We start from the raw sequence: 27,515 nt of genomic DNA on the forward strand, positions 1-27,515 counted from the left end.
TCCACAAAGTTCCAGTCATTTATTTTACATGTACTATACACTTAAGTCTATTACCGCTATAAATATTAAAGTTACCCAACAGTTGTGAGCTAAAGAAAACTGAATCGTTGACGTAGGAACACAACGGAGCTCTTGCCGCAATCATAACATTCTGTTATCGGCAATATGCTTAACGATCACCAAGACGACGACTGCTAGATTGTTATCGTTTTCAGGACAAGAAACTTGTTAGACTTACCGCGTCTCCATGCCAAGGTCAAAGCTGTTCGCGTGGTCACCCAACTAGTTATTGGCCAGACCCAAGAGTGCTTGATGCGCACATCATCCACTGCTCTGCGCCATTGCTGTCGGCATCATTCACAGACCTACAGTGTTGATTGGAAGCATAACCTGCTCTTTGGTCATGACCAACATAACTTAAAACCAAGTATAGTATAATTTACACCAATTGCTTATAATTAGCATAGCTAACACCTAGTTCGTACGCCTAATGATGCTGCTGCAATCGTACAGTCATCAGGAGAGGAAATTTAGTTAGATAAATGCCGGGTCCAATTCCATTTCTGTATCTAATTAATGCAGGTAGGCTTTATAAAATAAGGCGAAGAATTAGGTGTGACATGATAGAGGTGTGCAAGTGGATGAATGGGTATAACAAAGGGGATATTAATAGATTATTAAAAGTAACAATGGGTATAAATTGGATAATTTTAGATTTAGGAAAGACCTGGGTAAATACTAGTATGGTAACAGAGTTGTTGATTTGTGTAACCAATTATCGTATAACATAATAGAAGTAGATAAAATACCCCATACTGTACTTTTATTTAGAAATTTTAATACACTTCCGTTCACAGTTGCATACAAAATCTATCATATTGTTTCGGATCATATAACGCATTGTATCGGGGACAGGCAACCAGCGTATATATATATACATATTAGGCTTATATTGAGGGATCCCCTGCCAAGGTCGAATTACTTGACCCTCCCCAGGATGCAACCCCACAACAAGCTGACTAACACCTGGGTATCTACTTACTGTCAGGTGACCAGGGGCATTAGGTGATAGGGAATACACCCAACCATTTCAGTCCTGCTCGAATTTTTGATTGAGAGTCGAGAATGAACCTGTCTGTACTTAATTATAATAATAATAATAATAATAATATTATTATTATTTAATATTTGTATTTTTAGTTGGGATATCTATCTTACACATTACCAACAAGCAGGCACAAAAATTATGGGGACAATAGACAGGATAAGAGTGTAGAGAATGCAGGAGTAATCCATGCATCCAAAAAATAATGTCAGGAGTTCCAATTACTTCTACACAAATACCAAAAGCCTAGTAAATAAATTTGACATTGTGTGCATATACAGTACTGAAGTTGAGAATCCAGATGTCACTGGGATCAGCTTAACATGGGGATGAGGATATAATTGGAAAGAGAATTTCCACTTTTACAGTACCACCCACATTTCAGAAAGAACAGAACAGCAAGATCAGGTGGTGTGATACTATACATATACAGTACAGTACTTATGATAGAGGACTTGACCAACAAGTAATGAGGAATAAAGATATGGGATCCTCAGAATCAGCATAGTGCAATAGCTCAATGTTTGAATGAGAGGAAAAAAATGAAGTAAAGAATAATCCCATAATGTGCAAAACAACCAGGAAGAGCTTATCTAATTTTTATCAATTGCTTTATGTTCTCTTTTGTATCAGTACACCACAGTTCCTGTGGTGTAGTTGGTAAGATACTCTCCTGGGAGGATTTGCTGGGTGTCAATCCTAAACTGTAGTTTCTGTTTACCCAACAGCAAAATCGGTACCCGGTTGTTAAACGATTTGGCAGGTTGTATTCCAGGGAACATGGGATTAAGGACTTGCCCGAAACGCTATGCGTGCAAGTGGCTGTACAAGAATGTAAGAACTCTGGTATATATAAATAAATAAAATAAATAAATAAATAAATAAAAAGTTGTAACGGGGGTGGGGGAAATAGCTCTATCTTGTCCATTATTCCACCCCCCAGTTAACTAACGAGGCCGGGGGAAACAGCTCTCTCCAGTCCGTTATCCCGTCCCCAGTTAGCTAACTATTCTAGAGCACTCCCAGAGTTCCTACGGCAACCTCTCTCGTTCAACACCTTGTAACCTAGGTATTCGACTACCTAGGTGCGGCGACTACAATTGCCGTAACTTGATCAGCTACCCGAAATCCTAGAGAGAACTCTAGAATACATTTCACTGCCACAACCGCATAAGAGAAAAGAAAGGGAAGAAATGAATAGTGAAGTAATTAGTGAAGGTTTGGGGTGAGAGAGGTAGAGAGGTGGGAGGAGCGAGGAGGGTCATTAGCTGAAAGTGAGAGTTTGGAGAGGGAGAAGTGTAAATAGGTAAAGTAGAAAAGTAGATAGTAGAAGTAGAAATAGGAAATGCTGCCACCATCCATTCATGATCATTACATACAAGACAAGGAATGGAACTTGTCTGTATTACAATATTCTCAAAAGATGTTATTACCATGCATCAACTCCAAACATGTACTCATTAATATCATGAAACCAGTAATCACAGAGGCTTTCTCACCTCAACTCAAAGCTCTTGGGAACAAAGTTAAAAACAATTTAAAATAATAAATTCATAATTATATTTCATATGAAGTATCATACTTTAAGCAATTCAAATGTTCAAGAAATATGCAAAGTGAGTCATCATCCAAGAATTTGAGAACCCTACAACTGACTGCCCCTGATCATCACACAACATATGTAAACACGACCAAGTCACCTTAATGTTCAACTCACCAAGTGTCTGCCTTTAGCTGGATAGAGGGGGGGGGGGGGAGTCTGCAGCTGTCAGGCAGCGTCACCCCCGTCCGACCGACAGCCTGTCTCGGCTGGTTGATACCTGGTTGATGGGGTTCTGGGAGTTCTTCTACTCCCCAAGCCCGGCCCGAGGCCAGGCTCGACTTGTGAGAGTTTGGTCCACCAGGCTGTTGCTTGGAGCGGCCCGCAGGCCCACATACCCACCACAGCCCGGTTGGTCCGGCACTCCTTGGAGGAATAAATCTAGTTTCCTCTTGAAAATGTCCACGGTTGTTCCGGCAATATTTCTTATGCTTGCTGGGAGGACGTTGAACAACCGCTATGAGGCTGTTGTCCTCCTCTGCTCTACTGCCTGGTCTATCTGTTAATGCTCTTGAATCGATAGCTCTCCGAGTATATATTGGGAAACCTAGTAGCTAACTCCGCCCACAAGTAGATAGCCTCCGGCTCTCTCCCAAGCCACTCCTTAAACGTCGGCATGTTTGAAGGCCAATTATCAGATTAGCAGAGGCAAGGTGAAATTCTCATGGCTGACCTCAGGTCAACTTGAGGTCATTAACGCTTAGAGGTGTGAGATCCAGGCCGACAAGCTGGCGCCTTCTCAAATTCTTGTCTCTGACTCATGTACTCTATGTATGTATTAAATACACCTAAACCAAACACCTTACGGTGTTACAAAGTATACTGTATATTTAGCACCCTGTTATTATAATAATAATTTTATTCACAAGAAGGTGCAATGGGTTGGTGAGATTACATAAGATTGATATTTGTACATTCTTGCAAAGCCACTAACACGCATAGCATTTCGGGCAGGTCCTTAACCCTTAAACCACTAACTATAAATAGCAAACATCCCCAGGGTGCTCAAGGAAAAAATTGTTCTGAAAAAATTATTTTTCTTATGACATTGTTAAATAGCCTTCAGGAAGCACAAAAATCCAAATAAAAACTCTAGCTCTTGTGTTTAGCTGTAGTTGCTTGGAAAAGTTGCATATTTTTAGTTGAGGTGCCGCATAGGAATAACTTTGTTGATTTATTTTCATTGTTTCTCAATTTATTAATTTAGTCTTTTCAAGCTAACAGGTTGTATTTGTGTGTCAAAGTTACTGTCTATTATGTAAAACTTTGAAAATATAAGTATGTATGGATATACAAGTAAAGATATAAAGACACCCACATACTTATTCATAATAATACATGTATAAATATATTTTAAGCCTAAATCTTAAAATTGCATATAGCACACATTTTGCCTCAAATATATACATAGTAATCACTCATTTGCTGTTGCTAAAAGTTTAGTGCCTCCTCTATGGCTGCCCTAAACATTCAGATACTCGATGGTGATGTTGCCAAGCAATGGTCATCATTTTCTTACAAAGGCCCTAGAAGGAAAGTGAGGGACTCAGGATTTTTTTTCAAGATGGAGGATGGTTGCTGGTGGTCTGAGGAAGCAGATGTGAGCTCTATATATGTGCAGGACTATTTTAACTTTTAAATATGCAAATCATATATATATATGATTTGCACCGTTTTGTGATAGTTACTCAAATCATATATGTATGATTTGTGCTGTTTAAGGGTTAATCTAACATATCAGGCAAGATGAAAAGGTGTTAATATCCCCCTTATTATATCCTTTTGTGCAGGGCACTTTACAGGTGGTGGCAGAAGTGGGTGAGAAACGGGGCAGAGATGTGTTGGGTGGATGTATGGAGAAGAGGTGGGTATGGTGCTGGTGAAGATGGGATGCATAAATAGATGGCAGGTTAGATGGATGGTAGGTCACTACAACATGCAACTGGTTGTATTCATATGGGAGCTTGTAGTAAGTTTAGATTCGAGAAAACCCTATGCAAATACTGTACGGGTTTGGAAATAGGTTATAATTTATGAAACCAATTTCCGGGTAACATAATTCAGCAGACATAGAAGCACTAGGTTGTGTTAAATGAATGTTATGATAGATTACTGATAAGAGACACCATGAGTGTAGTCACTCTCACTCATTCCCCTGTAACTACACAATTAATTACACTTAAGAACTTTACTGGCATAGTAATTACACAAAATACTGTACCCACCCATCCAGGCCAACTCAAACCACACTTACAACATTTTCTAGGCCTACCCCACACACCCCACTAATATATACCTGACCTTCCCTACCAACCCATAACTACACCAATCCATAGAACCCCACTACACCCTCCCCCAACCATACCTCATCAACCCCATACCCCCACTAATAAATTACACTTTTTTTTTTTGAGATATATACAAGAGTTCTTACATTCTTGTACAGCCATTAGTACGCGTAGCATTTTGGGCAAGTTTTTAATCCTATAGACCTTGTAATACGACCCCCACGATGAATCGTTTTAAAACCAAGTACCCATTTTACTGTTGAGTTAAACAGAGACTACAGTTAAGGATTTGCTCCCAGTAAATCTTCCCCAGCCAGGATATGAACCCTGGACAAAGCGCTCGCGGAACGCCAGGCAAGTGTCTTACCACTACACCACGGATATTGAGACACTACAAACCTTACACCTTAGGAAACATGATTTCATTTGGAATGCCCTTTAAACGGAGAAAGGATCTCGTTCTGAATGCTATTACTGTATTGTATTTATTTTGTGACACGAATGTTGCTGTATAATGCAGTATATAAAATGAAATCCATGGGTTCCCTACCCATTTAACACCTTACCAAGAATCTCTAGTACTGTATTGCTTAGTAGATATTATGCTTATGTTTTTCACACAATAAATATATTTGCAAATTGTCAAATTCTGATTCCTAACAGGTTATGGACCAACCCATCTTCTTACAAAATACGTCTCTTTTCACTTGAATGCATTATGGCCAAAAATGGCCGTATTTTAATTAAAAAAAAATGAAAATTAATTTTCCAAATGAAATGGACCCAAAACAGCAAGTTTTGTGTCCTCTGGTAGGTTAGGAGGGCAGGAAATTTCCATTTCAAAACATGAAAACCGGTAATTTAAAGTGTCCTCTCCTAACCTAACCGAGTAAGCTGGAGGACCCAAAACAGAAAATGGGACAATACGTCAATTTCGTGAGTTGATTTCATTTTATATTACGACCATTTTTGGCCTTAGTGTGCATACGAGTGAAAAGCAACATAATTTGTAAGAGAACGGGTTGTATGGTTAACACACTAGAAGTGCTTTTAAACTCCATGCATTTTATTTCAGAGCATTAGGCATTTCTTCAAGTACGAAAATGGAGTCGTCAGCAAATCCTCTTGTGAGCTATACTTCGCCTGCTGATTCACCTGCAGTATCTGATCACTTTTCACAAAACACATTACATCAGTTATCACCAAATTCTAGTAATGAACAAAATAGATTATCCTCGAGAAGTGATAGTGGTCTTCTAGATATTTCTGAAGAGGTATGCAAAGTACAGACTGGTGCAAACTGGTATGCAACAGAATGTAATTTCTTTTAAAATGGAATGTCTTTCTTTTATCATAAAAAGTATCTGGTATGTGCTCTGTTAGTCATTCTGTGAAAACTTTTTCATTAATTGGCATTTGTATATTTACACTTTTCAATGATACTGTATTAGTATTTTAATCGGGGAAACGAAAAAAATTTCAAAGAGCTGGAGCAAAAGAAAATGAGTGAAGTAGTACTCTAGTCCTATTAATAAAGTAAGAGTTAATTAATGAATTAAGAATTAAAGTAATGTTAATGAATATAGTGTTATGGAGTAATGAATAACTTTACTTATTGTGGCTGTTCATGTTAATTTGCAAAATTTAAGTCTGAAAGAGAAAATGGTGTATATGCACTATGTAATGTCAGAATTGAGAATTGATCTTTTTGTGTGTTTAGAGTATAAAATCCTCGTGATATTGTATCTAGGAGTTACAGAATAATAGTAATGGATGATTTGTCTGAATGGTAAGATGGGGAAAGACTAAATATTTACACAGTGGGTGGTATCATCATCCCCAGAATAAATGACAATGGGTGTAGATTGAAAGATTAATAGTAGTACTGTATTATGAAATAGTTTTTTACTGTATTACTAATATAGTACATACTTTAAATATAAGGATTCTGTAAAGTATTCATAAACATACATGGTGAATGGCAACCTTGTACAAAAGAGGTTAATGAACTAAAATATAGCATATGCGTGTGATAAATATTGAATGCTTATCAATTTTGCTGTGATAAATGGAGATGTATAACTTGTCAAAAAACCAGCGTTGAATATAATGAAACGCCATTTTCTGGGCGAGACCCGGAGGCTCCCCGAGCTTAACCGGCTTATATGCTAATGTCAGACTTTGGCATCAGTCATGTGTATGGAGTTCTAGGGCCTACCGGGGACCACGGCCAGAACCTGGCCCCCTCAGAGAGGCAAGGGGAGCAATGGCCTATAGAAACCCCCGTGTGGTTGGAAGCATTCTATGTCTGCCATCGACCGGGTCAAGCATCCAGAAAGGTAAGCATTCCAAAACAAACCCCTATTCTGGTGAAAATTGCTACCTAAAGCCAAACTAGTGGATAGAACTCTTCAACAGAAAACAAGGAAACTAGTATGAAGTCATACGTCACCGCGCCGCTGTCTGCGCAGCTCCCCCCTCCCCGGGATGGGGAAGGGGGAGCCCCAGACCTCCCACGCCGGCTATCCACCCATCAGTTCTGAGGCTGGATGGCAAAACACGCGAAAAACCGGTGACCAGAGGGAGGGAGGGTTGCCGGGGAGCCTCCGGGTCTCACCCAGAAAATGACTTTCATTACATTCAACGCTGGTTTTCTGGGGGGAGCCCCGTCGGTTCCCCTGAGCTAACTACCCACAGAGGAAGGTCAAAGGGACAGAACCGGGAGGCGGACACCACGCACCCCCCCAAGGAGGCGAGACAACCGGCAGCAAACGCCAACCCAAGGCGCCACAGCCCCGAAAAGTCCCGGGAACAACACGAGAACAACGAGCAGCAAGGCCCCTGCACGAACACCAAAAATCCATGCCCGAAAGACCGCAAGGCCACGTCACCCAGACGGCAGCGAGAGCAGCGAAACCACGAATGCCATAGGCATGAGGGAAGAACACAGGCAGCTTAGCCGCAAGAACACGGCTGACCACCCGGGACACTATCACCCGCGAACCGGGAAGAACAGAACCGGATCAACGCAAAACGCGCTCCGGACCCAAACACCGTGGCACGCAAACAACAGCGGAGGGCCGCCACTGAACACAAAAAACGACACACCCCCGGCCCGACCAACGAAGCACCAACAAACCCTGGACCCCTCCAGAACGCAGCAGCCCCACCCCGCGCCAGAAAAGATGGAGACTGCTGCCACCGAACAACCAAAACGCTAAAACCGAAGGAGCAAGAAAACTCAGCGACTCAACCCCAAGAGGCAAAGGCCAAAAGGAAAGAGCCGACGAAAAAACACCGGAACCGAAGGGGCACTACCAACCGAGGAGAAGACAGAGCACGCTGACCAGAGACCAGGGTGGTGCAAGCAGCGCACGAACAGGCCGGAGGTGAAACGACGCACAAGACAGCTGACTAACAGTGCAGAAGCAACACCAAGACCGAAAGCAAGCTGAAGCGGCTCCGCCCGCGCCGCACGAAAAGAGGCGACAGTATGTGGCAAGACGACGGCCCCCAACCCCCACCAGAAAACCAAGCCGAGAGTAAACCAAGCTAACAAGAGTAACCACCTAAGAAGAGACAGGAAAAGGAAGGACCGCCAAAATACCCCATACAGCCGCCAGAGAAGCACGCAGGTGGGACACCTACCACGAAGCCACCCGACTACCAACCAGAGGCGAGACCACGAGGCAGAACATAAGCAGCCCCGACAAGGCCCCTTCGAGCCCAGGAAAAGGCGGAGCCGCGGGAAGATCTTGGGCGCGACCACCGAAACCCAGGCGGCACAAGGAGATGGAACGTCTGCCGAACAGAAAAACTCCCCAAAGCATGCAAGCCCGCCAGGAGTTCAGAAACGACGGGTCCGACGCGAGACATCGCAAGACCTCCAAAAAACCAAACGGCAGGGCAAGCTAGGAAACCAAAGAAGGTGGAAGGGTCGCCGCCAGAACAGTACCCGAACCAAGGGGTACGAACAATTGCAATAGACCGAGACAAGGAAGTACATCACAGGACACAGGCTGACAAACGCCTAAGAACACACGCAGAACACCCCTGCTGCAGAGGAGGCAGGAAGAAAGAGCAGAAGTACTAAAACCCCAGGATAACAACCAGGGGTGGACAATCAGGCAGGGACAGAAAAACCCCCATGCAATCCCCAGGCACAAAACGGCAGCAAAGTGCCACTCCACAACTGGACACAGGAACAAGGACACGCCACCGTGAAACACAGTACCAATGCACACGTGCAGCAGCAGCAACAGGCACCACTGCAACATGCAACATGTAAATAGCAACTCCCTTCTGCAAAGGCAGAGAACGGAGCAGGCAGACCCCAGACAGGGCCAACGGAGACACGACAAAACCCCGCAGGCCCAGAAACCTGCACCAGGCGATCGACAGCGGAGAAACCCCGCTTGATACCTGCTGGATGAGGTACTGGGAGCTCTTTTACACCTCAAGCCCGGCCCAAGGCCAGGCTAGACCGGCCAGAGGGTGGCCCACCAGGCAGCTGCTAGGAGCAGTCCACCGGCCCACATACCCCCACAACCAGGACAGGCCGGAACTGCCATATGAAAACAGGCTAGTGCGCCCTGGAAGTCCACGGACGAACCAGCAAGAAGGCTTATGCTCGCAAGTAGGTCGTGTAACAAGCACAGACCTCTGATGGTAATACAGTGTTCCCAAATGTGCCAATAGCACCACTGCACTCCACTGGTACTATCCCGCAAGTTCTACCAGATAGGCGGGACCCAAGAGCCAGAGCTCAAATCCTGCAAGCACAGCCAGGAGCCTTACCAGGTGAGTACAGAACCAACCCTACAACCCCCACACCTCACAACATTAAAAAGGAGGGTCCCCTGAATGACTCCAGCATGGGTTGGACATGCACATGAGGGGAACAGGAAGGGTTGAAAAAGGGACAGTCACTGGTGTGCGAACGGTCTCAGTCGTACAAAAATACCTAAATAAAGACAGGTATATAAACAACTCCGCATCCAGCGCCCGGCCAAAAGACGCCAGACCGCAGAACTCGCCTGGCGAACGGTGGCACGAACTTGACACGACTCAACCGTGCCCAGAAGAACCAGGGAGCACCGCCAGGTGAAAACGCCAGAGCCGGACCCTGCCGGACCCGCAGGAGAGCAGGGAGAGGCGAAGGAGGCGGTCCACACCCATGACACAGGGAAAACCGCGGTGTCCTCCCCACAACTGGGAACCAGGACACCCCCGGCGCGAAGGGGCACATACCGCAGCCAGGGAGAAGAACGAGAGGCGAAGCACTGTAGCAAAAAGGGCGCAAAACACCAGCACTGAAACACCGCCCAGACCAAAACAAACTCCACGGCGCATACGCATAACACGCTGGCTGAACCGCACACCCTCTTGGCGGGAAGGCGCCAGCCAGGACTACTGCACGAGAAAAGTAGCCAAAAAGAGGAAGCAGGAACAATAAAACCGGCCAAAGAAGCAAAGAGCCCAAAAAGGAACCCAACCGGGCAACAAGTAGCCCAACCGGGCGACAAGTAGCCCAACCGGGCGACAAGTAGCCCAACCGGGCGACAAGTAGCCCAACAGGGCGACAAGTACGAGGAGCCGACAGACGTTCCAATAATGCGGGAAGTAGCGAAAAACCTTCCCGCACCCTCGAGAACACAGAAGCCAACACTAGTTCCGAAGGCACACGAAGGTGCAGGCGCACCCAAGATCAGAAGTCACGCAGAACCCCATCGAACGGGGAAACATGACGAAAACACCGTCCCAAAAAGGGGTGGGAGGAAACATCCACCCACAGGACAGAACCAACCGACTCAAAGGCCAAGGAACCGAGCCCGGGGAGGGGCCGACACCCAACAGCACGTACGGCGAGTGGGGAGGAAAGACCCCACTCCGCGTAACCACAAGCCCCGCCTAGAGAGGGATAAAAACCCCCCACGGGGTCCAACGGGGCCAAGGCCCCCCAAGTCAGCCCCTCCCCAGCCCCGGGAACCTACACGACAGGCCCCGGGGCCGAGCCGTTCCCCCAAAGCCCCGGCCGTACCAAAAAACCGGGGCAGCCGTGAAAACACTAAGGAAGGGAGCCCACTGGCAGACTCATACAACACGGCTGGAGGAACAGGCTCAAATGCCTCCGTCACTACCCCGGAAGGGGAATTCCCCGAGACTGCCCGAGTCTCAACACCATCAAAAACCCCGCCCCGAACCCACAGACGGTAAGGAACCGGATGCAGGCAGGAAGGGTGAACCAGGGGAAAGACAAGGGGGCGTGGATGAAACCGAAGCAACCAACACCCCCAAGTCCCAAAACGAACTACAACGGGGCAGCCCCGGGGCTCCCGGGGAGGAAACCATGAGAACGTTGCCACCACCAAGGCTCAAGTGCAACGCCCCTGCTGCCTGCACCCGCTTTGTTAGCACAACTGGGTAATCAAGCCACAACGAGCAACCAAACTCGCAGGACTCCGGGTCGAAGGTGTCACCGACCCCACAGGCAGCAGACGGAGGCAAAACAGAGAGTCACCCAGAGACACAGGGTGAGAGCAACCCTCAAACTCGCTGGAAGCGAGGGGGGGACTCTGGGGTCACATTATTATAGACTGTGGGTTGGTTGGTGTTGTCGTCGTTGATCCTTCTCTATGGACAACCCAACCCACAACTCGGCAGAGTGCTTATACTAGGAGATCACCCTTGGCGCTTCTGGCTCTTGGAGAGGGGCTCAACGTCACACGTTTAGGGGATGCGGCTCCAACACTTAGCCTCGTTGTCACGTGCACACACCCACTCGAGCCGCTGTGACTCCCCACTCTCTCCTTATGAGATATGATCTCCTCAATCCCCTATGACTTACTAGTATTACCTCTTACCCTGTCCACAGCAGTGGTTCTTGGTTCTTTCTCTCTCTCTCTCCTTCTTTACTACTTCCTGGGAAGCCTCACTAGGACAAGGGCAAACACCGGCAAATTGGGATACTTTTACTGGACAAAGCACATACACGATACATACACACATATAATAATAATGAATCCTATACTCTATAATATTACAATCAGGTTGCACTCCAACACCATCAGAACTCTATGATCAGCTTATCAAGTGGTATCCTATCTCCTGGTTCACCACCTGATACTATTAACCTCCTCAAGTTGATCAAGCCTACATACACTGTTGCACTATCAGCAAGATAATGTATATATAGAAAACCAGCATTTGAATGCAATAACATATATCAGTATAAATGTTCATTGATACACAACAATGATTAATCGATCACTGTCAGTCCTCGAGCACATACATCTGTAGGTAATCAAGCCTACGACTGCAACTCTAAGCTTCAGAATAAATCACTCCTTGACATAAGAATGCAAACAGTCACTCACCTCTCACTGCGTCTTGCACGCTAATGACAACCAAACACTATCAACTCCCTATAAGTAATCCACCAGAACTTCCCCTTCCACCTCTGGAAGTTCACTACCCTAATATCCTTAGGTTCTTCCGGGCTTCACTACCAGGATCCTCTGCAGCTCCTCCAGGCTGCTATCATGAAGTTTCCTTGAGCAACTACGGTGCTTCACCCTTCTGCTAGGGTCCTCCACAGCTCTCTTGGCTGCTACACCATGAAGTTTCCCCGAGCAACTGTGGTGCTTCTCCACCTCTACAGAAGCACGTGACACTCCTCTTCACTGCTGCTCCTCCTCACAGCTCGAGGTCCTCTGCTCCACTACCTTGGAGTCTCATCAGCTACTTCATCTGCTGGCTTCGAAGTTCTCAGCAACTTCTTCCCCAAAGACAAACCTGCAACCCATCGACACTCCAATAAAATGTTCCCCTTTAACACATAAACAAAAATAACCACACAATATGCTTGCCTCAAACCTCTATCTGTCCTCTACATACAGTGAGAGTGGACTCCCCCGCTTTGGGCGGGTCCATACTCCACCTCGCCTGGCGGCGGTCCTCACTCGCTGGGAGGGTCTTCCTCCATCAGGAGCCAGGCTCCCTCAGTCGTCCGCCAGCGCTCAGAGGGGGCGGACGTCGCTCCGTGTTCCTCCCTCTCCACTCTCTTATTTCAGGCTTTCTGCCTTATTAAAACATGTCTAACTTATAAAATAAACATCGCTACTGTCGCTGGGCACACGACCAACTACAAGCAATCACTATGAACTGGCGTATATCGTGCTTACCACAGGTCGTCTGGTCGAGGGCGCTTCTTCCTCTGACGAGGCTTGGTCAGGGCGCTCCACGGCCCACAATAATGCCTTCGGGCGGCTTAATATTCACTAATTATCGCCCACGACTTGAGACCACACGTCCCCAGATCGATTCCACAGCTGGTACGTCTGCACACTTCTCTTCTCTTCGAGATATATCACTAGGGGTTCCCTTCTGACGGGAGCTCAACGGAGCGCGGCTTCCCCCTGCGATGTCTGGCACTCAAGTGAGGTCAAGGTCCTCCGGAAGCGAGCCTCACGCCTCCAGCAAAATGTCCACATCTCCTCGCCAGTCATTTCTCTGTTTTCTTCTTCATTGCCCATAATCTCAAACTGTTATACATATCCAAGCAACTATTTTTACATATGGGTTATCACCTCAATATTTGCTAGACCTTCTAGTTAGGTCAGGCTTGCTGAATAACTCTCAAGAAGGGAGACTCGTTTCTCCTGCAGGCTGAGATCATAACAACATCCATCGGACCCGCGCGCCCCCAGGGGTTTCCCAGGGTCCCGAGCGTTTACTATAAGAGGACTCGCGCTCAGGTAATCCCAGGCAGGATAGTGCTAACCGGCACCTACCAAAGCTACCAAACAACTTTCTAAGAGCTGAACCCCCGGGACGTGTACACTCATGGGGACCTAGCAGGGGGTACCACCAGAAAATACTCAGAACACAAGGGACACAAGGGGCAAGAAAGAAGGCAGACCCCCCCACCAGGTAGATAAACAAAAGAAAAAGAAAACCCCGCAAGAGGACAGCGTACCCAAGCGGAACAGAGCCGGCCGCTATGATTGGTAAAGACAAGCTGCACAGTACCCTGCGCCCCACCAGTGCAAAAACTGCCCCTTACTCTAAGGCGAACAAGGGAGACAGAACACCCGAGCACACAAAGAGCGGCCGAAAACCAAGCAGTAAACGGCCAAGCAGGGGCAGGACCCAAGGAACTTGTGGAAGGTGGCCCCAAGCCCCAAGGGCAGTACTTACAGGGCACCTAGGAAAGGGAACCCTAGGCGCATGCAGCCCGAGTACTGGAGAATCATTCCCGGCTCACGCACCACCTAGAAAACAGACACCACACTCTAGGTACAGTGCTGAAACAACCACTGGAGCCGGAGCACATAACCGTTGCCTATAGCATCAGCCGAAGAACTGATGGGTGGATAGCCGGCGTGGGAGGTCGGGGGCTCCCCCTTCCCCCTCCTGGGGAGGGGGGAGCTGCGCAGACAGCGGCGCGGTGATGTATGACGTCATACTAGTTTCCTTGTTTTCTGTTGAAGAGTTCTATCCACTAGTTTGGCTTTAGGTAGCAATTTTCACCAGAATAGGGGTTTGTTTTGGAATGCTTACCTTTCTGGATGCTTGACCCGGTCGATGGCAGACATAGAATGCTTCCAACCACACAGGGGTTTCTATAGGCCATTGCTCCCCTTGCCTCTCTGAGGGGGCCAGGTTCTGGCCGTGGTCCCCGGTAGGCCCTAGAACTCCATACACATGACTGATGCCAAAGTCTGACATTAGCATATCAGCCGGTGAAGCTCCGGGGAGCCGACAGGGCTCCCCCCAGAAAATACCCACTAACTGTAAAAAATATTTTTAGTGTACTATATTTGTATGGTGAAGGTAGGAGTTATAGGATGCTAGGAATATCTCCCTTAATCACCTAAAGCAATCAAACCTTATCTTTTTCCAGAGCTCTGTGAACCCTTCTCTTCCACCTGAACTAGAAGAGTCAGAATGTGCAGTGTTGCGTGGGGATGCCATTGGAAACACAACATATACTCACCGCTGGGTCTTAAATACTCTCCTAAAAATTACACAGGTGAGCTTTGTATATTCAGTATAATACCTTGTACATATGTTGCAATATACAAAATAATATACCTTAAATATGCAAAAGCAAATTTTAGAAATAGGTGCAAGGGAGGAAGGGAAATTACAGATTTTTTGAGCTACTGCCCAGAGTGACATTTGATTCCATTGTCAACAGATGGCACTATTTGATAACCCTAGCAATTGATTGATGGTCAGAGTACTGTATCTGGGCAAACAGTTAATTTTATTAACTATTAATTTACATAACTTGGAAAGGTTTTTCTAGGCACGGCACATGGAGGGAAGTCATATCACAACAAAGACAGACCCTCTTATTTATTATCCCATTCCTCCTTTGTCCATGTGTTGCATGGCAGTGGACTATATGCGTTTATGATCATTAGTTTATCATCCTGATTGCAGATCTCTAGTGCTATTATGTCAACTTCTCGTGGATTGTCAATCATTATTTCATTTACCTTTAGATGTTCTTTCACCAGCACAGCAACACCACTGCTTTTCCTAGTTTTTCTGTCCCATCTGCAAACTGAGGACCCCCTTGGGAATATGACCTCATTTAAAATATCATCTTCAAGTTTTATCTCTGTGAGTGCAACTGTCTGGCATCTGCATCTGTATTACATCACCTAACTCCAGTATCTTTGATCTCACTCCATCTATGTTAGTGTATACAATTTTCAGGAACATGTTCCCTCTCTCCTAATTTTTCACTACCCCATTCTCTAGCAATTTTATTGGTTTGCCTTTTTGTACAATTTTACTGGTCTGCCTACCCCTATCACTTTGTAGAAAAAGAATTGATTTCTTTTTCATTCCTGCTCTCATTTAGACTTTTGCTTCTGAGGTTTAGTTTCAGCTTGTCTCTGTCTTCTCTTGAAAGATCTTGTCTTAATGACCATAATTTTCCTTCCTCATCCCTTTGTAATTTCCTAACATTCCTTAGTACTTCCTCCATCTGTTTACCACCATTTAGAGTGATCCTCAAAGGTCGATCTTTCCCTTTTACTACCTGCCAATTCTCCTGTAGTCACAGACATTCTCTATGGTTGTAAGACCTTCCATGAGCCCAACAATTTTATCTACTACTTTTGCTTCTTCTACAGCTCTTTCTAATCTAGATGTAATCTCCTTTTCTTTGCAACCAAGATTATTAGGGACTTACCTCGATCAACTGTGTTTTGCACCAATTTCGGGTTTGATGTGAATTTCTTTCTGACTTCCAGCCTAATGTTTGTTTTATCCTGGTTGCTGCAGTGTTTGGCCTCCTTTACTGCTTCTTCTATTTTTTCTTTCTCCTTGACTACTTGTGCATAGGTGAGTTGCATATCCTTCTTGCACTGTTCTATACCCTGTGTAACTTCCTCCATCTGTACTGACAAAAGCTGTTTTTCCTGTTGGATTTCCTTACCTAACCTATTGTAATCATTTATGTTTAAATTTGCTTTAACTTCTTCCAAAGCTATTTTCAAGAGTTTATTTTCCTCTTCCATGGCTTCACAATTTGTTTCCAACTGATTCTTTTCCTTGAGTAAGTCTTTCACTAACCCCTCAAGACCTAATACCTTGATACTCAAGTGGTCATTACTTTCTCTCAATTTGCTGATTATTTCTACATGATAGTTCAGAGTAATATTTGACTTTGCCAACTTGTTATGTAGACTGCTTATATTAATGCCTTCCTCATTGAAACCACCAAAATCTACCTCTATTTTGTTTTCCTCTTGCCGGCAGCCATCTTGAATTTCGTTCTGTACTGTGAACACTAGGGCAACTTTTTCTCATCCAATTTTTTCACTTCCCTTGGCACATTCGTGTTTTCTCAGCTATTTTTCCAAAGCACTACACTTTTATGTTCCTTGGGATACCACTCACTATCATCAACCTGTTCTACAATACTTAGCAATTGTGAAATATCTTGGAGCTCCTCTGATGCAGGTGTTGACACAAGGGGGGGGGGGGTCACTTTCACATGTTTATTACTTGTGGATTACTCTATGTGAAATAATTTTTTTTTAATATCTTAAAAATCTAAAGCATATTGATAGTACTTCACAATGAAAACCACCTTGTTATTAAGATGACAAGATTTATGATATAATTTTGCCATTGTTAAGTGCATATATGTGTATGCAAATTATTGCCACCGAGTGGTCCGTCTAATTATCCAAAGCTACCCAAATCCTCCTAGCATTAGATGGACCCAATTTTGTTATAAAATTATATTATTTCAGAATAAAAATATGTTTTTTTCATGCTGTACATTCAGCACCAACATTATAGTGACTAAATATATCACAGTTCTTCATTACTTACATAATGCTAGGAAGCTTTGGGTAGCTTTGGGTAATTAAACAGACCCCCCACAAAGTGCACCACCATGAGATAAACTTCACTTTCTTACAAAATATTGATTGTTTTCACTTTTTAAATAATGCATAACTCTGTATAATAGAAGAAATGACAACTCCTGCATAAAAACATGAATATTTGTACTACAGTATACGAATTTGAAATATACAGTATGGCTCATTTTAGGCTCTACCACAATATCTGATGTCTGAGAAACCCGACGAAGAAACCATGAGCACTTGCACAGAAGCTGCGAATGATGAAGTTAGTATGCTAACCTCGGAAATACAGGTAAGTCTATTGTGTTCTCAAATTGTTCTTTGCAGTGGGTGTGAAGACTAATTCAAAAATATGTTGAGGGTCAGGAAGGTTATTGGACTGAATGCAAGCTATGAAACATTAGCTCTCCATGACAAAAGCAAAACTTATTTTTATGTATTTTTTTTATGTCAAACAGTGAATAATATTGAGTAGAAAATAATCAGCTACTGTTTTGTTACAAGTGTTAAAAAAACTTGCTAACTGTGCAAAATAAACAGATTGCCCCAGGCTATGATGCTGTGTACATCACTGGTAAACATCTAAAATCCCTATGCTTATAAGGTTCATTGTTTTTTGTCACTATTACCACACCTGCTCTTAATATTTTTGTGTTACAAACTCTATGATATGCTACTTTGCTTTTTTATGTTAGAAACAATACATGTACCAATTTCATACTCATTTGACTACTGCTTTCCTCCCCTAACATGTAGGTTTTCTGTAATCAGTACAATGGAATTTTGGTTGTGTAACGCAGCTTGCAGGAAGAGTATAAAATACATGATTAACAAATACTATAGAGGTTTTCAAAGAGTTACATTTCCTTAGCCTGATGAAGAAGATACAACAAAAAAGAATGACAGTATACTAGAGCTGGCAGAAGATGTGGAGAATGCTGCATGCCAGCTGTGGGACATGACTGCAGAGCCAGATGTTGTGCATTATCTTTTGAGTTTAAGCGTTGTGGATATTTTGCATTTGGCAAAGGATGTCATCACATTGTCTCGTGCACCTAGACTTACCGTAAGTATTTAGTGTGTTTCCTTTCAGGTTACCATACTGTTTGATAGATGCTGAGGAATGTAATGTAATATTTGTAGAGAAGGAAAACATGTACTGTACTAACAAAATCCAAACTAGGTGTTAGATTAAGGAAATTGAGTGACACTAAAGAGGAGTATATCCTACATATGACAAGTCCCAAGAGGAGAGAAACTACATACTCCACTCCTTTTCAAGTTTTTCTTTGCTGTATTTGTTTGTTACTTTTCTGGCCATGGGATTCCCTTGCTCATCGTTATCTTTTGTTAAAATATGGTTAGAGATTATAGTCTTATGCTAGAGTGTCTGACTTGGCCACCAGGCTGCTGCTATTCATTAATGTTGGGCAAGTCATGGCCATAAGTAGACCTATTCATGGAAGGCCCCTCAGGATTTTTACCCAACTGGTCAGGGGGGTTGGGGGGGGTTCTTCAGTAGCTTTGCCTATGGGGGAATTAGTGACTTGGTCTTCCTCAGAAAGTGGCTCCCAATCATTTTGCTTTCCAGCTAGCCAGGGATGGCATATTGACAGTGCTTGGGGTCTTTTAACTCCTTATCACTGAACTGAAATCCTAGCTGTAGCCTTCACAATGTGTTAACTGGTTACAACTAGTATGAAGTAATAGGAAGGTCTCCCTTTTCCTCCTGGAGAAGTCTCTCTCCTCAGGCTACTTCCTATTTTTTTTTTGCTTGTTCTTGGGAAGTCTCCCCTATTGTTTTGGAAGGTTGCAGTCTCCCTGGCCTGGTAGACTATGCATATGTAATGTATCCTCTGTATTGTCTGGCTGAAGATGTTTCTCTACAAATATGCTTGTTGCTAGTTCAGGGACTGGTACTCGTAAGCACCCCCTGGACATGCCAAATAAAAACTACTGCTGGCTCCTTGCCTCAAATACTTATCAATGCACAGGCAGCTCCTTGTCTTATGTGGCACTGATCTTGGAACAGGATTCTTTGATGTTGGATGTGCTGTATTTCATTTAGAACCAGTGGAAAACATGTAACACACGGTCTAGATGCTTTTGGCAGTCCTCCAGAAACTGGCTCGCATGTTAGCAGCCTCTGCTGTGGCCAGTTCAGCCCTTGTGCCCAGCCCTATTCTTCAGTTGTCCTGTGTCTAGAGACATCGTTCCACTGTTATCTGCTTGCCTCTTGACTCTCATTGCTGGACTGTTTGTTTGTCATTCCTTGTCTTTTAGTACAATGCACTCTGGTGATTATTTCCCATGGCTTCAAGGAGTGGTGCAGCTTTGTCTGCTACTGGCTAACATGCAGTGTACTTTCCAGTACCTCACTAGGGTTTCTGTCCTGCTCTGCCAGTGGCAGGCTTTCATCTACATGTCAGTCTTCTTCTAGTGAGGCCTTGTACCTACTAGGGGGTACGGCAGCTGTTGCTCCAGCGTCTTTCTTTTCACCACACTTTCACTGGCTGTCGAGAATATTGTTTTCTGTGTACTGTATATGAAAGCATCTTTCTGACGAGTACACTCAAGTACTGGGGTACTCCAATTATCACTCTTCCGTTTCTTTGTCTTGCCTGTGCTTCCTTTCCCTGTGCTAGTGGGATTTTGTGGTGCTGTTATTACTACTAACTGTTGGTAGTTGGGAATAGTAACCATGCGAGTCATTCAAGTGTCATCGTCACCACCATTTCCCTCTTCCATGAGGCAAGAGAGTGGGGACAGTTTGAAAGTAGTATGTCTACTTACCCTGACTATTACAGTACAGTATATCCTCAACAGGTGTCAGTAGGATCATGCCCTATGGAGCAATCAAGTGTACTGTTCAGGAAAGTAATTTTCATATTTAGTACTGTATGTATAGTTGAAGCCTGAGTTGTCTCACATACAATATGTCATATCTGGATAAATTTCTCCTGCTCATGTGAAATTGGGAAATGGTGTAATTATTAAATACAATTTTTTTTGTTTACAATTATAACCTTTTCAATGCAGGAGGTTGTAGTGGGTGTTGTAGCCAACCTCTGCTGCCAGGCTGTTGGCTGTGAGAAAGTTATTGGTCACCATTCACTTCTCAACTCGTGTTTGACTCTTCTGCACACAACAGATGATGTACCTACCCTTATTGAAGCTTTTAGACTGTTGAGACTCTTGCTTTGGCACTTAACGTACCGTGTGGCACCTCAAGATCGTGCACTGAATCCAGTCATCCTTGCCCTCAAGAATCACGAGTCACTCAAAGAGACACTAGTATTTATGTTAAAGAACAGCCTCAGTGGTAAGTAGCTAAATCCATTCTTTGGAAGTTTAAAGTATATAGTTTAATACTTGTATTGTAAATTATGTTGCCCATTTGAGAGAAGTGTCTGTCTTCTATACTATATATATATACATCCATCTTCTATATTCTATACTATACTATACTAAAAAATAAAGTACTATACTATATATATCTTTTTTTTTTTTTTTTTTATGTATCCACTGATAGTCTACCAAAACAAGGATGATGCCATTGTAGATTAACAATTGTACAGCTCATAGTTTTTAGTGTATCTTAGCATTGACTCCCACTTTTATGTGGTCATAATTTGCATGGCCCAGATCTGTTTGTGTGTTTTGACTAGCAATGCAAATAATTAATGATAAATTTGAGCCAATGAAAGACTCGCGTTATTCTGAGAATGGGTTTTCCAAACATGCTCTCATAAATATGGGTTTAAAAAGGCTGTAGATATCTCTCTTCTGCCATGGGGATCAAACCCAGGACCTTGGTTTATACTTGTTAAAGATAAGACAATGTTAAATTTCTTTGACTCTAGGGTCACTTCAAGTCAACTGTAGAACAATAGCTAGATAGTCAATTGGTTCATGAAATGTAACTGTCTTAGATCACATGAAACACAATGGTCTGCAGTAAAAATATTTCTCTGGGAAAAGCTGGTCAAAGATTTTTATCAGGAAAGACAATGGATAAGCCAATTCATCAGTGCAAGTGTATTTCAATTGCACTCACTTAAGATATTCTAATCAGTACACATTGTTTATGTGCTTCAAAAGTCTCTTAATTCTTAAAAGTGGCTAAAATATCTAGGTATGTAAACCTACCTTTCATTGCCATGATAGCTAGAGAAAAAACATTTAGGATTAGAAACAAGGATTTATATGTACTGTACTGTATTAAATTCTCTTTTGTTTCACAGACTTGTTCCTGAGTGCTCTCTCTCAGTTCCTTGAGGCACTAATGTATATCTGGCTTCCTGATGATAAGTGCTACATGGCTGCCTACTACTCGGAATCAGGTTAGTATTATGTTTTATCAGCAATTGTGGTTTTGCTATTTAATAATAATATATAAACCACAAACAAATTTGACTAATTGAAATTATTAGTTCTCCCTAACTAATATACTTATGGTTTACAATATTTTTTTCTTCTGGTTCTTACTCAATGACCCTAATCAACATCTCAAGGAAAACTTCATTGTACTTATTTAAAACTGCCATCACTTGGGCCAAATATTGCATTTGTCTCCCCACTAAACAGAAGCCTGTTGCCTTCTATAAGGGAAGGAGACAAATGCAATTTCAAAAAGGTAGAGGATAACAGAAGTGAATGTGATCAGATGTACACATGGAAATTACCAGGGACTGCCCACCTGCAGACTAGGCAGACCATAAAAAGGCAGAATAAGCAATTTGGAAAACTCCTTAGCTACTGAAAAAGCAAAGGTCACATGCAGGGAAGCAAGGTAAAAAAAAAAATCAAAAGTTACTGTGAAAGACAAAATTACATGACGGAACTAGATGTAGCTAAAGCAGCAGGACTGGACCAGGTATCACTGTGGTTACTGAAAGAGGCGGCAGGGATTCTGGATTACCCACTTCAGTAACCAGAGCTGTCAACATAACACCAGAGACTGGTGAGCTCCAGGTAATTTAGAAAAGACAAATGTAGCTCCAGCATTTGAGAAAGGGGACAGACACAAAGCATTAAACTATAGACAATTGTCACTAACATGCATTCCATGTAAAATTCTGGTAATAGACATCAGGAAAAAGAATAGTGGAACACCTTAGAGAAAGGAAACAGAGGGGAATATGATGGACACACAAGATACTGTGGGGAACTGAAAACAGCTTACTTAAATTGAGAGGAAGTAGAACAAGGTGACATTAGTGAAAACTAGAAACACAATCGTGTCAGATGTAAAGAAATTCTTCATTGAAAGAAGTTGTCAAAGGCATTTTCATCCTCAACTTAAGAAAAAATATTACACAGAAGAATATGAAGAGCTTTAACTAGTGTGTCAGGTATAAAAGCGCAAAAGCCTGATCATAAATGGCAAGATCCTGTTTTACCATAGCCACTGACAGGAAAACATTGATAGGTAAACACTATTATCAATTAGCAGAGCACTCTTTTTGCAGTCTCTGCAATAAAGGAACACTTTTAAAGGATTGAGTGTAAATGAGCAGGATTTTATTAGTGTACCAGTCCTACACACATTTAAAAAAAAAAAAAGATTCATGTTTTACTAGTGTGAAATGTCCGTTGACCCTGACTGCATAGTTTTGTCCCTGGACCTTGCCTAAGAGAGGATTAAAGTGTTGCAGACCAAAAAGACATTCAAATTTGAATGTAATTTACTTGTTTTATCATGAAATGACTATTTATCATGCATGTAATGTAGCTTTTCCTTACTACTTTTAACATTGTCAATGTTTCAGGACTGGTTGAAGGTGTTGTTGAGGTAATGAGACATTTCTTAAAGGAATGGAAAAAAAGTGGTAGCCAAGAACAGCCAGTTGTTGTTCATCAAGGAATTCTCATCTTGTACAGCTTTGTGGCCACACCTGCAGCACATATTATTAGTGAGTTCTACAGCCTTTACTGGTGATGTCTTTCACACTCAGTACATAACACGCAGTGTAGCTACTGCATGTTTTGTACTGAAGCTGCACTGAGTAGGACTTGGAATTACTGTGTGTATGATATTTGACTCCTTTATATACTACAGTGGCTACCGCAATACGTACTGTACAACAACCTTTAATGCATTTCTGCATATTCCTCCATTTTAATGTTAAACACTGTGCACACACATTTTCCCACCCAGATCTCATTCATTACCTTCAATCTCTTGTATTTGGTTGTGAAAATGTTAACTTTTCTTTCATTGTGCATCATTTATACATAGCTGTTTTGCATCAATACTACGTCTTATAGGTTGTTCATTTATTTATTCCTCAACTAAGTGACAATTCCACTTTGTTAATAATCATAGCCTTGGAAACAGGTCCTCTTATATTGCTTGGATATCCTTGACACCTCCCAGTTGTCTGATCCCTTGTATTTTATTGTTAGGGTAGGGTATTATTTTGTTAGTTGTATCTTTCCAGTAGTTGGTTTATCTGCGTTCCTCTTGTATGATCTTTTCTTGGAGCTCTTCTTGGTGTTAGGGTTTAGGGCATTTGTATCCATTATTATCGCCCTTTTATCAGTATTCTATTTACTATCTTGTGTCAATGTGGGTTTGTGCCTGAAGCTTGCGTGTTTCACTGGGTGTAGCCTTCTTGATTTCCCTCCTTTTTTGGGTGTTGGGCACTTCTCTGTCCTCTGACTGCTATGCTGTAAATCTTTTGCATGATGACAGCTCGGGAAAAATGTTCAGTTTTTCTCTTGCTCCAGAGCCTGGCTTTATATTTTGGTAACATTATTTTTATTCACATTTTTTCTTTCTTTTCTTAAATTTAATATTAAGACCTCTTGGTCAAAGTTCTATTGGTAATAATTTTTTGTTTTACCGTACTTTTATTAGCCAAACATGCTATGTTTCAGGGTTTCCAAATATTTTCTGAGCTAAGGCCCCACAGCTGCTCCATGAACCAAGGACCCATATAGCCTATCCCATATCACGGAGAAAAAACATTTTAATGCTTCTTGCAACAAACATTTGATTCATAAGTCTACTACTGAGTAGACTGCTAGCCACTAGAGGGCAACAAGCTATATATCAATAGGGTAATCAATAGTAGTAGTCAGCAGCCCTCATTTACTGCCTGGCATTCACCTGCATGATATGCATCCTTTCAGTAAAGTTTTCCCACCTGGTTGTTCTAAGTCTCTACATAGGGATTTCCATGCTTTGGTACTTCCTTCACCAATATAGTTACCCAGTCATTTGCATATGTCAGGATTTAGTTATCCACTTTGAACAAAACCTCGAATGCTGATACTGATTGTTTAAAGCCATCTGGTTTCAGAGCCATTTGGCATAACTTTCAGCACATTTCCTCTCAAGTGGATTCACTACCTTAGCAGTGCCTTGAATCCTTGGTGCTGGGCTCACTGTTACATATATGGGTACGTGTAAAACCATAATCTTTTGATTCTATGCTTTTCCTTCAAGTTAACTTGTTGAGTATATATTTGTTTATTTTGGGCACAGGTGTCAAGTTTTTTTTTTTACCCTGATGCCAACTCTTCCTCTTCAATTCTTTGTCAATTGGAGGATTATCATTCTTTTCGCAAGTATGTAACCATTATCTAACGTTGAAGATAAGTGTGTTTGAGCCTCAATCCCACTATGGTGCTGCTGCTTGATTAAGGATTTGAGCACTTGAGTATAGGTGGTGGTGGTCCACACCATTAGATGATGTGGGTTCATAGCAGCCTCCACTCTGCTACAAAGAGGATATTGAGTTAGTACTCAACACTTGTGTTTGTTTGTCTTGCCCCTGAGAGGCTCATAAGGGTACTTTTCTTCCTCAGTACCACTGGCTGACCCTTCCTGTAGGAACACACTGTCAGCCAGCCTCCTATACTTGTTCCAGACATTACACACTTTGACTCCTGGCTCTTCAGGGTAACACAGCTACTTGACCTGCACATAAATCTCATTTGTTAATATCAGTTTCTTATTCTGTTTTGAATCTTGACGTTTAACCTTTATGCAAAATTGCCTCTTTGTAATTATAAATGGCACATTTTATATCTTCAGGTAGTTTTGATCAGTACGAGTCTCTCCTCGAGCCAATCTTAGTAAGCTATGTAGAACACTTAGCCAAGGTGGAAAATGTAGAGGTACTTTTGGATGGAGAGAATGCAGAGAGACTGACATATGCCTTGGGCCTCTACGAGTTACTTGTGCCAACCATGCGACACCCAAATATACTGCTTACTGTGGGGAAACTGTTGGCCCTCACCCATGGAGCTAGTCATCACTACACTGCCATTCAGAATCAGGTATGACCACAATTAGAATACAGTATTACATAGCTAATTGCTGTGAAACCTTTAAATGTAATTCATTTTAATGATATCCACTGTTACTTAAAATGTTATATATAACTATGACAATTTCATTTGATTATGGATAGTATTCAGTAACAGGTAAAAGATGTGTGACAATCAGAATCTACAGAATTGACATTACAGGATCTTTAGAGCCCCACATTTTAAGAGACTTTGAATGCAATATAGGCCTGAAATATGTCTTCTTTGTTTTGCATGTTTCAATAATATATTATAACATTTATTTGCAGACTTTGCAAGAAGCAGGAATCCAAGACAAAGATAAGATTCATAGTTTAAAAATGCGTCGAAGGAGTAAGAGCAGGAGGAGTAGAAGCTCAAGTGGTGAAATTATGGAAACCGAGTTTCCTGGAGCAATGAAAAAGAAGGAAAGAGAATCAGAACAAGAAGTTATAGTTAGCAGTGTTTCCACTAAAGAGACTGAGTGTAAAGAAGTAACTCAGAGTACTTCACAGAATTTAAAAAGTGTAAACTTGGTTGACTCTACAAATCCAAGTGAGAACTGTGAACGTGCCTTATTTGAAAAGAATGCAGATAAGGAAATTAAAAGTTCTAGCAGCAGTTTAGATTTATGGATCTGGAATAAATTCATTTATAAAGATGTTCCTGACAAGAAAAAGAGAAGTGCAAAACTGAAGAACACAGTCGAGAGCTTGACTGATTATTGTGTTCGAGTGGTTCGTTGCTGCCCTGACCTGTGTGCTGTGTTGACAGCCCTTAATGAGTGTCATGTTCATGAAGTACAGCTGTTCTTTAGAGCTGTGCGTTCTCGAGAGCCTAAACTTGTTGGCCAACTTCAAGAGCAGTTGTTGGATACAGGCTCTCACAATCGCCTTGTAACCATATTATCCGACATGTACACATGACAAAATTTTAATCTTTAATTTATGTAATGGATTATTACAAATAAATTAGTAGTACTATATGATAATATGCATATACATATATCATTGTACTACTTCCTTACTCTACATTCTCCCATCCAAACACCTTGATTCTAGTTGTGAGTGGATATTTAATGGTCAAATATTTGGTGGAATTCCAACCCCCCCTCCCCCTCAGGCACAAAAAATACTAATTTTATGTACTGTACATAATACATTATTGCATCACTAGATACTTTAAACAAAACACTACAGAATATTGGTGTTTTGGTCTCACTAAACTACACATAGGGAGCGTATTCTCAAACAAATACAGGGAAATATTCGAATAGTTGAGGTTCGTTACAAAGGTTGGGGAGTATACGTTGGTATACTTGTACAGGCAGATCCCCAACTATGAATGAGTTACATTCTGAGACTTGTGTTTGTAAAGCATTTGTTTGGAACATGGATCGAGATTTTCCCATAGGCGCAATACTATAAATGGAATATGCGTTCCCAGGCCAACAAAAATCCTCACAAAATCAACATGTTTGGGACATTTAATATAAAAAAAACATACATTATTTACCTTGAATCATGGAGTTATCTTGCTTGTCAAAGTTAGCTGTTTCTGAAGAGTGAAGTGGTATACCTACATGAATAAATAAATTAAAGTACATGTGCACTGCATTGGTGGTCTGCCATTTTGTAATTGACCTCATGAGTAAATGCCTCCCCAACCTCCTCCTATCTCCATCCCAGGGTCTCACCCCACCAACAGAGTAAACACGATCAAATTATGTGCGTGTGTCACTGAGGACTTTAGGTCACTGATGGGAGTGTATCACACACACACACACACCTACACCCCCCATGCAACCACTCACCACCACAAAAAAAAAA

General features: G+C 42.6%; 1 protein-coding gene across 3 annotated transcripts; it reads left to right on the forward strand.

The window, feature by feature from the left end:
* The first annotated feature begins 91 nt into the window (after positions 1-91).
* LOC123746277 (uncharacterized) lies at positions 92-27,404 on the forward strand. 3 transcript variants are annotated; one of them, XM_045727640.2, is made up of 10 exons: positions 92-427; positions 6,069-6,267; positions 14,898-15,026; positions 17,576-17,680; positions 18,260-18,454; positions 20,428-20,710; positions 21,633-21,731; positions 23,160-23,303; positions 25,433-25,677; positions 25,977-27,404. In XM_045727640.2, exons 2-10 carry the CDS (start codon positions 6,097-6,099, stop codon positions 26,610-26,612), a joined length of 2,007 nt encoding a protein of 668 aa, XP_045583596.1. In that variant the 5' UTR covers positions 92-427; positions 6,069-6,096; the 3' UTR covers positions 26,613-27,404. The 3 variants fall into 3 exon arrangements, with proteins under 3 accessions (XP_045583596.1, XP_069177791.1, XP_069177792.1); XM_069321690.1 differs by lacking the exon at positions 92-427 and adding an exon at positions 4,506-4,569; XM_069321691.1 differs by lacking the exons at positions 92-427; positions 6,069-6,267; positions 14,898-15,026 and adding an exon at positions 16,812-16,975.
* Positions 27,405-27,515: the final 111 nt, after the last annotated feature.

This window comes from Procambarus clarkii, chromosome 10, assembly GCF_040958095.1.
Source record: "Procambarus clarkii isolate CNS0578487 chromosome 10, FALCON_Pclarkii_2.0, whole genome shotgun sequence".
In the NCBI taxonomy this organism is placed as follows: domain Eukaryota; kingdom Metazoa; phylum Arthropoda; class Malacostraca; order Decapoda; family Cambaridae; genus Procambarus; species Procambarus clarkii.

What these genes read in the sequence shown, in the direction of transcription:
- LOC123746277 (XM_069321690.1), top strand. An exon ending in TTCTAGATATTTCTGAAGAG is followed by an intron (nt 6,268 to 14,897) that starts GTATGCAAAGTA and finishes ATCTTTTTCCAG; the next exon opens with AGCTCTGTGAACCCTTCTCT. An exon ending in TGCTAACCTCGGAAATACAG is followed by an intron (nt 17,681 to 18,259) that starts GTAAGTCTATTG and finishes ACATTTCCTTAG; the next exon opens with CCTGATGAAGAAGATACAAC.